The sequence below is a fragment of the Gopherus evgoodei genome, chromosome 20, assembly GCF_007399415.2.
Source record: "Gopherus evgoodei ecotype Sinaloan lineage chromosome 20, rGopEvg1_v1.p, whole genome shotgun sequence".
Lineage (NCBI taxonomy): Eukaryota > Metazoa > Chordata > Testudines > Testudinidae > Gopherus > Gopherus evgoodei.
The window spans coordinates 4,176,721-4,188,156 of record NC_044341.1 but is presented as its reverse complement, the minus strand read 5'-3'; the positions used below and the strand labels follow the sequence as shown (position 1 = coordinate 4,188,156).

The window sequence follows — 11,436 nt, the reverse complement described above, 5'->3', positions numbered from 1 at the left end:
GTACTAGAGAGGCAATCCAGAGACCTCCAGCCCTGGGGGAAAGGTCTTACTGGAAACCTGGGAGGTGGGCAGGCACGCTATGAGACTTGCCACGCCCCTCATCTCCAGAATGGCGGGCAAGATCACGCTTCGGGGGATGCCATCATGACGTCGCACACTCTTTAAATTGGTGCCCCCTCCTTCCCAGTCCGATACAGGACAAAACCATGTCTGAGTTTGTCTCAGTACCAGACGGGGAAGAAATTTAGAAAAGCAGGATCATTCAGCTTAAAACCAGACCAATAGCCTGCCTAATTGCTACATCTGTCTCACGTAGCTATGTGACCCCCCTGGCCCTGGTATCTGAGCACCTTCTAATCTTTGAAACCACCCCCAGCGAGGCAGGCCAGGGCTGTCACGTCCATTGTACAGATAGAAACTGAGGCCCAGAGAGATCCTGGGGGACATTTTCAAAAGTGTCTAAGGAACCTAAGATGCACTGGGACACAGGTGCTATTGGAAATGGAAATAAACCTAGATCTCAGTGGGGAGAGAGGGAATGGCCCAGCCATTAAGGTGTTGGCCGGGGTGCATTTCCCTTCCCTGCCACAGACCCCCGGCATGATCTTGGGGGAAAGGGGGTGTCACTTTGTGCCTCAGTTTCCCCATCTATACAATGGGGATAACAGCACTTCCTTACTTCATGGGGCATTATGAGGATAAACACATTATAGAGCATGAGGTGCTCAGAGACTATGATGAATGGGGCTGGATAAGTACCTTATAGGAAGAGATGCTTTGAACCCAATCTGCTGGAAATCACCCACATTTCAGACAGCTGCCCGCACGGGCAGTGCCCGTACCTTGGAGACAGGCCTGAGACCTCAGAGTCTTTCCTCTCAGAATCCAATCAGTTTGCCCAAAAAGGAGTTCAAGAAGCAGTGCAGGAAAACGGAGGCACCTGGCTAGTGAAAAATTGCTGAGAGTAGCCACATAGCCTGAAGGAGCTCACCACCACTACCGCTGAGCCGGGGAGCTGTGGCCTCTTGTACCTCTGGGAATAAGGCCACTTTCATCTAGTAGCCTAAATACGGATTTAGGAGCTGAACTTTAAGGACTCAGGTTGGAAAATAGCAGCCCTAAAGCATCACCCCTGTTTGGGGGAGGGCAGAGAGCGAGGAGAGGGGGAAGGATGGTGGCTTATGTGGGTGGATGAGAATAAACTAGAGGGGAAAAGACTTTTCATTCTTTTAAAACCCTGCAGGCTGCAGTGTAGAATATTCCTCTTACTCGTGCCTTTCTCCTTCTGTCCAAAGGGTGGTGCTGCTCCCTTACGTGCAAAATGCCTGGGCAATTAGGAATGCAGCAGCCCAGAGGGGACCAGGGCTGGATTAACCTTTTGTGAGCCTGGCATCAAACATAGTTATGGGCCCCCATGGAGGGAGTGGAGTATGGCACGGGGAGATCAGTCCCCAGAGCGAGGGGCCAGCCAGAGGCAATGGGGCATGGCAGGGGTGGCCCTGCTCTGCCCAGTGCGAGGGCACTGTTTATAAACCAGAATTGCCAGACATACAGTGGCCTACCTGACCCTGTGCTGCCAGCCTGCCCCTTCCCTTCGGGGGTGGGCCCATGTCGTGCCACGCAGCACCCCCTGCCCAGCACCCCTCCCAGACCCACCCTCAAATGCACAGTGCCCTGCACACCACCACCCCTGCCCACAGCCCCACCACAATTGCCCAGCACCCCCACAGAACCCCCACTCCCTAGTGCCCCAACACACAGATCCTCCCCCCCTCCCAGACCCACTCCCCCAAGCCCTGCCTGCTGGCCACATTCACCGGCCTTGCTGGGAGGCGACTGTCTCTGCCAGGCTGAGCTAGCAGCGCAGCCAGAGCCGGTCCCAGAGCTGGGAATCGCTCTGGTCCCTCAGGAGTGGTGCAATCAGCCAGGCCAGGACCTGCCCTGGCCAGGGTCCCTCAAGATGCACTTGCCTGGAGGGCCCCAGCCAAACCCTTCACACTGTACCCCCCCACCCTACCTGGCTGAGACTGGCCAGGCTTCTGCACCAGTCCCAGGAGGCTCAGCTCCAGGGATACAGGTGGGGCCCCACAGGTGGTGGGAAGCAGAGACTGCCCAGAGCCAGAGGTGCCCTGGGTTCCGGCCAGGGGCTAGAGAGGAGCATGAGGTGGGGTCAGGGGGTGGAGAGGAGCCCTCGGCCAGCCGGCAACTGGTGGTCAGGGGGAGCCAGCAGGGTCTCGGAGTGCAGTGCAAGCGGAGCATGGGCCCAGCCCTTCAGAACATGGAGCCACTGGAGCATTGTAAACCCAGCCCTGGGGTACAGAAATATACTGGTGGAAGCACCTTTATACTGGTACCTTTGTCCACAGAACTAAGGTTTTTACCAATACAATTGTACTGGGGGGAATCACCCCCTTAAACCGACACGTTACATGGGTACCAAATGTGTGTGCAGGGCAGGTTATAGCCAAAGAGCAAGATTATGGGCTTGGCTGTGCCTCGCCTCACTCCATGTGCTGTCAAGTACCCATCTGCAAAGAGTGTAACATGGGTGTAGAATGCTGCCCCACGAGGTGGGCGCGCGTGTGTGACAAAGTGGGACTGTTCTTAATGTTTCCTCTGAATACTGTGTGGGTGCCTCAGTTTCTGGCCAACACGCTATCTCCTGGCAACTAATGGCCAGGGCCCTTCCCCCTGCAAGGGGATGCTAAAAGTGTGGGAGAACAAAGAGGTCAGGTGACCACCTGGCCCGGGAAAGGAACAAAGCCCAGAGAAGGAGGGGCTGGAGCGGGGTTTCAATTTGGAGCTGGCTGGGGACGAGGAGTGAAGGCAGACGGGGTTGTCTGGCTCACTGTCCCCCAAGATGGACCCAGCTGAGGGGTCCTGTTCTCTGTACCTACAAGCTCTGTTTCAGACCATGTTCCTGTCATCGAATAAAGCTCTGTTTTACTGACTGGCTGAGAGTCATGTCTGACTGCAATGTTGGGGTGCAGGACCCTGTGACTTCCTCAGGACACCGCCTGGGCGGACACGCTGGGGGAAGTGTATGGAGGGGCAGAGGATGCTGAATGCTCCAAGGTCAGACCCAGGAAGGTGGAAGCCATGTGAGCTTGCCCTGAAGACAGTCTGCTCACAGAGAGGAGACTTCACCAGAGTCCTGACTGGCTTTGTAGGGAGCAGTTCCAGAGCATCCCCCGTGTGCATGAGAGAGTTTGGAGTGCGGCAGAGAGAACGGCCCTATCTAGATTAGTGAAATCCTACAGCTCATCCTCAAAGGAGTTATCAAGCTGGTTTTAATTAACCTCTTTTTAAACCCCAGGGCACCTAGTGTGGTCAGGGCTTTACCACCTCTGCTCATGGTCAGCCTAGCAGGGAGTCATAATCCTGTACCCCTGGCCCTCAGCCCCGTCTTCCTTCACTAACCACCTCTGGGCCAGTTCCCCTGCAATAATCAACCTCGTGCCCCTCTGCCATGGAACCCGCAAGTGCCCCCCTCCCCTTTGGCTGCAGCCACCCCTCCATCCCCTCCGCACGGAGCTCTCTCGCTCGGCCCTTTGCTTGGAGCCAGTCACCTCCTCTCCTACCTCCCTGAGCGTGCGATTGAGTCTGCACCCCTCACTGCTGTCACACAGCCCTCAGCCAGGTGACTAGTCCCTGCTGAAACCAATGGGGCTTCCCAGGTAAGTGCTGCTCAGTGAGGACAAGGTGGAAGGATCAGGCCCTTTATGGTGGCTTGGGCCCAGCTGACCTGCTCCTGAACTCAGAGCGTCCTAAACCCTTGCATGTGTCGGCCAGCCCCAGCAGCAGCCCAGAGAGAGCTGTTCAACGTCACCCCCCTGCTAGGCACTTACCCTGCAAGCTCAGCCCTGCAAGCAGAGCCTTGTGTGAGCTCCTTGGGCCAGGGCCTTACCCCTTAGGGCAAGGGGGAGCTAGATGAGGGGAGACGGACCCTCGGCAAAGCATCTGAGCGGGGCCATCCAGCTCCTACTGAATTCCAGCTCCCGTAGCCCCCAAGCAAAGTAACTTGTGCACCAGCGCATTGGTTCACATGCCAGAGCCTTCCCTGGCTTCGGGGGAAGACAGCCCCGAAACTGGAGATGCCCCCCCAGAGGCCTGGTTGTCACCGGACTCTCACAGCTCAGGCCCCTGGCCTGGGATCGTCCCTGTGTTGGTTTTGGCTCCGCGGGGGAGGCCCTGACCTGGCCTGATAGTATTATTATTTCAGACTTGTCTGGCTTGTTTTCCTCCATTTCCTATTTCCAGGCTGCCCCGTCCTCGCCTGCGACTCCCTGTGAAAGAGGAGGGAGCTCAGCAGGGCCGCTCTCCCCCACTTCCCCGCGGCCGCTCCCCACTCCCGCTGTTGTGCTCTTCCCCCAATAGTGCTGCCATTTCATATGGAACCAGCAGCCAGGAAAAGAATAAAGTCGCGCCCCCAGCCACACACCTGCCAAAGCAGCTACCCCTTTAAAGGAGGGCTCTGCAGCCGAACTAGCAATTTTACCAACCCCCCGTTTCCTGCAGCTTCTCTGCCCGCCCCCTGTGTAACTCTACCCAGGGTCAGTTTCCTCCTTCTCTCTAACAGTCTCAGGGATTTGGTGGGAGCAGCAGCCTCCGGTGTAAAGAGCCACAGGTTGTAACCCCTTTGCCCCACCTGGGGCAGCATATTTGATTCCCAGCCTGGGCCAGCAGGGAGCTGGGGCTGAGGTCACACAGCTGTGCCTGGCTTGGGTGAGTAAACACCAGACTCCAGCTGGCTGCTGGGTCCCTTTCCCAAGCAAGCCAATGGTGTTGGGGTGGTCAGGGATGGCTGGGCTGGCCAAGGGGCTGAGACTGGGGACAGAGGCTGCAAACCAGACGGTTGCTGCAGGGAAGGGGATGGGGGAATGCAAAGGGGGTCTGTGTCCTAGCCCACTGCATGTACCTGGGAGCCCAGGTCGTGCATGCATTAGCCCTTGGCTTCACACCAGGCTAACTCAGTTTAACCCCTTTATGACTGCATCTGACCCCATCAACCTACCCCCACGGTGAGTCCTTGCTTTAAAGAGCCAACAGAGCCCTTGATTGGTTAATTGGTAGGTGTTCCTTACAAATGAGCTTTCTAGGCTAGGGGTGTGGTGCTGCAGGGAGGCAGGAGTCCCTGTCCCGAGGGGGTGGCTGCTGTGCTTAGCTCTGAAGTGCCCTTGGAAAGTGAGTGACTCTCCCCTTTGGGCAGCTAATTGCTGCTGCACTGGGGCTGAAATGCCTCATCTCTCTGTTGCTCCTTTGATGTTCCTGGGGGATTAACATCAGGGTCTGTTTCTGCTGAGCTGGGCTTTGAGTGACTAAACTCTGCTCCCCAAAGGGTAAGAAAGTGGTAAAGTGTGTTGCGGTGGGGGATCTGCTTTGTCTGCTGCTGTGACCCTGGGGAGAAGGATAAAGCACCTGGAGCTTTCTCATCCTACTCTTCCCGGAGCAGAGGTGCTGCCTGGAGGCTGGGCTCCTGTCCAGGAGAGCTACTTAAGCCCCAGTGTTTTTATATCTCTCAACAGCCTTACTGAGGAGCTAGGTAAAGAGAGGCACACATGGGGGGCACAGCTGTCTGTGCCTAGCCTCCAGCTTAGCTGCAGGGGGGACTGGTCCGTCTCTAACCTCCAGCACCCAGGTGCTGGCTGGTGCCCTGTCTCTGGGGTAGATGGCCCATTGGGTACTGGGATTCCTTGGCACTAACCCAGCTCTCCCAAGAAGCCATGGGACAGCTACAGTTTATGTCCTGCCTCGGTGGTGTCTCGGCTGGACACCCTTTGGCTGGAGCTGTTGCCAAGGGCTGGTGGGAGGGAGGCTGTGCTAAGCCCCTAAGTTTCAGGGGCACCCCGCTTTGCAGCACTAAGGGGCAGTGCTGGCAGCTGGCCAGGAAGCTGAGGGTTGCCCTTAACTGGGTCCTGCACCTTTAATTAAAAGTCACCTGCCCCCAGCTGTAAGGTGCTGCTTTCTGATGCACCCTTGGTACAGCTGCACTTGCTAGTCACCTAACTAGGCTTAGCAGCACCCTGCAATTGCCAGGTGAGGGGACAGGTGTCCTGTTCCCCCCCCCCCACACACACACACACACCCCTTGCTTCAGTGGCTAATGCTGTCTGGCTAGTGTAGCTTTCTTTGCTGGATATTTGGGGTGGGGGGCAGCTCTCTTCTTGCTGCAGCCGTAGTATTTTGGCAGAGCTGGTAGCCTGCTTAACTCCCCAGTGATGAGCTTCAGTAACTAGCCCAGGGCTCTCAGGAAGAAGCAGCTCTCCCTATGTGCCAATGGGCTGACTAAGCCAATATAGCAAACTCCTGCCCGGGCTTCAGCTGGGACAAAATGTCTTCTGCTCCACTGAAGCCCACCTAGGGTTGCCAGGTGTCCAGTTTGTGACCAAGCCGCCCAGTCAAAAAGGGACCCTGGTGGCTGCAGTCAGCACTGCCGATCGGGCAGCTAAAAGTCCGGTGGGTGGGGCTAAGGCAGGAACCACAGCCAATGGGAGCTGCGGGCATGAGGGCAGCGTGCGGCGCTGCCCATGCGCCATAGGGCTGCAGCAATGTAGGAGCTGCAGTAAACAGGACCCTGAACCCCTCCTGCACCCCTGCCCCAGCCCAGAGTCCCCTCCTGCAGCCAAACTCCCTCCCAGAGCCCACATGCCCTCAATCCCCAGCCTGGAGCCCCCTCCTGCACCCCAAACCCCTCATCCTTGGCCCCACCCCAGAGCCTGCACCCCCAGCTGGAGTCCTCACCCCGCCCTGCACCCCAACTCCCTGCCCCAGCCTGGTGAAAGTCTGCAATGGAGGGAGGGGGGATGGAGCAAGAAGGGGTGGGGCCTTAGGGAAGGGGCGTTCAGTTTTGTGCAATTAGAAAGCTGGCAACCCTAAGCCTGACCCCCAACAGCCAGTGGGCACCCAACATGAGCTGCCCGTCTGAGTCCTTCCCCTCCTGCTGCGCTACCTGGTCCTCAAAGCGATACCACACGTGACATTAATCTTAGCTCTGTAGAACCTAAGAACTGCATGCTGAGCTGGGTAAAACCCAGCCTCTCGGCTCAGGCTGTGGTGTCCATCTGGCCATTGTCTGGGTTCCTAGATGAATGAAACACTAGCCATGGAGCAGGGTAGTGGGGAGTGCTGCTAGGCCATGTGACAACCTGGGAAGCTCCGTGTGTCTCCTACCTCTGGCTTTCGTGGAAACAAGGGCTGAAAAGTCCAACTGTCAGATTGACTTAACTTTTGTTATCTCTCTGCCATCAATAGCACAAGACCATCTAGAAGATGGGGGACTGGGGTTTCCTGGAGAAGCTGCTGGACCAGGTCCAGGAGCACTCAACAGTGATTGGGAAGATCTGGCTGACAGTGCTGTTCATCTTCAGGATCCTTATCCTAGGCCTGGCCGGGGAATCGGTATGGGGGGACGAGCAGTCGGATTTCCTGTGCAACACCAAGCAGCCGGGCTGTGTCAACGTGTGCTACGACAAGGCCTTCCCCATCTCCCACATCCGCTACTGGGTGCTGCAGTTTCTATTCGTCAGCACCCCTACCTTGATCTACCTGGGCCACGTCATCTACCTCTCGGGGCGGGAGGAGAAACTGAAGCAGCGGGAAAGCGAGCTCCGGGCAGTGCAGATCAAAGACTTAAAAGTGGAGCAGGCTCTGTCAGCGGTGCAGAAGAAGATCTCCAAGATCTGCGTGGCAGAGGACGGCCGCATCAAGATCCGCGGCTCCCTGATGTGGACCTACGTCGTCAGCGTGATCTGCAAGAGCATCTTCGAGGCCGGCTTCCTCTTAGGCCAGTGGTACCTGTATGGTTTCTTCATGCCACCCGTCTTCGTGTGCGAGAGGGCCCCCTGCCCCCACAAGGTGGACTGCTTCGTCTCCCGCCCCACTGAGAAGACCATCTTCATCATCTTCATGATGGTGGTGGGCCTGATCTCCCTGGGCCTCAACCTCCTGGAGCTCTTCCACCTCTGCTGCAAGAATCTGCTCAGCAGCATGAGGGAGGCCTCTTCCTCCCCCAGCCCAGCTGTGGACATAGACTCCTTCCCAGACAGCAAGCAGTGTCACTACATCCCTCTGAGCGAGAGCCACTCCCCCCCCTACCTGGCCTACAACAAGCTGTCGAGCGAGCAGAACTGGGCCAACTTCAACACCGAGGAGAACCTGGCACTGCGCAGTGGTAACAAGCCCTCCCCTGAGTCCTACGCCCCAGGAGCCCAGCCCCTGCAGGAGAGGCAGACCAGCCGGCCTGGCAGCTCTGCTTCCAAGAAACAGTACGTCTAGGACAGCATTGAAACCAGGCTGCTGTGTCTCGGGGGTATCCTTTCCCCGTTGAACAATGGGATACTCAGGTTCTTGGGCATCTTGGCCATAGGACCTGTTTGCTATAGAGGCTTTAAAAACAAAACCAAACTCCAAAGCTCCTATTGGAGACCCACTTTGGTTGACTGGCAGGCACCTCCTGCTCTCCACTGTCCATTGTGTGTCTGTGTATTTAAAGTGTGGGTGCTGTAGATGTGCTCTTGGGTGCGTGCACTTCTCAGCAGACTGGCTGTGCCATAAGACGTGCATGTCGCTCAATGGCATGCTGCATTGTAGCCGGCTGACTGATGTTTACAGGGTGCGAGGATCCTTCCTACCATTCTGCTGGCGAGATGTACTCAGGCTCCCTTGGGGAGGGTTATTCTCTGGTGCCTTTGTACAAAAGACCCTAAGTAACCAATGTCACATGATACCAATATGTTCACCTTTCTTCAGCTGCAGTCCCAGGAGAGCTGGTGCTTTCTTTTTTTAAACTGTGTAGACATGGAAACCAAACAAAATCCCTTCTTCAGCTACAGAAGCATCTTCAGTGGAAAGCTGCCTGGAATATTATGCGGCTTGCATTCAAATCCACAGTTCTTTGCCTTGGGGTGGACCAGCTACTGCGTTTTTGGGGTAATACATGGGGAAATAGCCTTGCTATAACTAAGGGAGTCCCCTTCCCTGCTCAATGGTTTCCATCGTCTCTGATCAGAGCTGTGCTTTGTAACCTGAACTCTAAATCTCTCTAGCCAAGATCTTTAATTCCGAACTGGTGGAGTTAATCTGGCCCAGCCTAGGTAAATAATTATCCTTCTAAAGGAGGGAGCGGGGAAAGTCTGTTTGCCTCGGCGATTTTAGCAGCTGTAAGAGTTTGCCTTCAGCCTAGAAATTCCATAGGGCAGCTTGCTGTAAGAATTAATGTGGGGTTGGGGGCACTCGAGTGCCAGACATCTCTCCTCCTTCTGGGTCACCTCCCAAAATAATCTCAACATCTAGATCTTGCCACACGGAGTTGCATGACTCAGTAGCTTATCCATCCAAGCTGAGGTGCCAGCCCAGGGTGAGGAAACCCCGATGCACTAAGGAAAGGCCATATCACAGGACTTAACGCCTACTGCCCTGAGTTCAGTTGCCCCAGAGCAAAGTTATAAACTCTGTCCTCATGTACATTCAGAGTAACTTGCTGTTCATGTGTTTGTACGTGTAAGGGATCCCCATGGGTAGCTGCAGTAATAGCCCTGGTCCTCTGCCCCAGATGGCCTCATTTCTGAGGCACCGGTTTCCATTGGTTAATTATTATTATTATTTTTTAACCTGCTTGTCTGACTGTAGAACTGCAGCTTCAAAGCCCAATATTTGCCACTGGCTCTGTTAAGCTGTTGGTTGGCTAGTGCAAAGTGTGAGTATTCACTTCCCAGCCGCTTTACAGGGATCCCACTGCGTTCAGCTCTTCTGGGAATGAGGGGCCTTCACTTGTGGGGTTTGAGCACTGGGCCTCTGCTGGAATGGGGCTGCCCACAGATGCGGCCAGGCTGGAGGGGAGCGGGGATGTTGTGGGTAAGTGAATTGCTCCATTCAGAGACCTAGAACCATTGATGGGAGCTTAAGGCTGGCCACTCTCTTCCTAGGTTCCCTTTCCTCAGCCTCTTAGTTAGGGACTGGTTGCAGCAGTCCCTAGAGCTGGCCCCTCCTGCCCAGCAGAGATCTGATACGGGAGGAGCTGGCACGGGGCAGGGTTTGAGGAATAGAGCTGCATGGCAGAGTGCTCGTGTGCCCTGTTTAGGCTGTTGATTATTTCACTTTCATGAGCACCAAAATCACTCAAAAAAAAAATTTCAAAAAGAGGTAGGAAAAAAATAAAGTGACTTCGTTTGTTTGCACAAATGTCCTCTCCTACTGGGGTGTGGGAGGGTGGTGGGCTGAGGGAAACCTGCCATCCCTCCTCAAGAGAGCAGGCTCCAGTGAAATGTGCCTGAAAAATCCCAAAGCTGTGAAACCAAGAGAGTCTCGCCTTATGTCCTTCTGATTGTTTGTTCCATTTTTAATGTAAGCCAAAGCACTGCAGCTGCCTGCTCGGTCTGTATTCTTATCTCCCCAATGTGTACACGTTCCAGGCTGAGAGTAGCAGATGGAAGTTGCTCTTCAGCTCTTTCTGGCAGACTTAATGTTGCATTTTTGTCAAATAAAACTTTGACATAAAATACCTTCTGCTGTGTGTGTGTGTGTGTGGTGCTTTCTCACAGCATCTAGTCTAACACGTCTAGTAGTCCCATGGTTCTCAGGCTAATGCTCCCAGGTTTTTCCTGTGAAAAGCTGCTGGATGAGGCTTGCCCTCTTTGCAGCTATCAGCGGTGCACTTTGAATGGAGGTTTAGCCTGACGCTATAAATTAATCTGGGCTCTAATAATTGTGGCGAGCTGCTCAGACTGCTGACATCATTCATGACGTGGGCTGAAATGAGCTTGTTTGAAGTGCAGCGCCAGGTGCTGACCAGATGTATAAAGAAGGGGACTAGCCTTCGTTCCTTCCATAGGAGTGTACCAGAGCTATAGCTCACTGCCTTAATTCCCCCAATAGCAGGGCTGAACACCCTTTCTTCAGCCCTTCCTCACAAGCTGTCTCATGACGTAGCCCTTAGTCACTGAAATCAGTCTCTTCCCCCCACCCCTTAATCTTATCACTGGTAAAGTTTGCATGTGCCCCAAAAACTGAGCGGGGGGGTAACTAATGAAGAGGGCAGATCACTGCCCTTTGTGTGTTTCATAGGGCTAAATGTGTACATCAAAGAACAAAGGAGGAGGCCCTACTCCCAGGCTGAGGATCTCCAGCCTGGCAAGCAGGGACCTGAGAGATGTGAGGGTTGTGGTGGACAACCAGCTGAACGTGAGCTCCCAGGGTGATGCTGTGACCTATTAGCAGGGGCCTCTCAATAGCAGCAGCCAGGTTATTTCCTCTTTCTTTTTGGCACGGGTGTGGCCCCTGCTGGTGTGCTGTGTGGAGAACTAGTACCCCCCATTCAGAAAGGATGTCAATGGATTGGAAAGGGTTCAGAGAAGTGCCATGGGAATGATTAAAGGATTAGAAACCTGACCTTGGTGGCTGAGCTCTTTGAATCTTTCGCTTAACCAAGAGAAGGTTAAA

The 11,436-nt window shown here is 54.9% G+C and overlaps 1 protein-coding gene across 1 annotated transcript; it reads left to right on the top strand.

Moving 5' to 3' along the window:
• Positions 1–4,603: 4,603 nt before the first annotated feature.
• GJA4 (gap junction protein alpha 4) lies at positions 4,604–10,448 on the top strand. Its single transcript, XM_030539357.1, has 2 exons — positions 4,604–4,725; positions 7,252–10,448. The coding sequence occupies exon 2, from the start codon at positions 7,270–7,272 to the stop codon at positions 8,272–8,274; it is 1,005 nt and encodes a 334-aa protein (XP_030395217.1). The 5' UTR covers positions 4,604–4,725; positions 7,252–7,269; the 3' UTR covers positions 8,275–10,448.
• Positions 10,449–11,436: the final 988 nt, after the last annotated feature.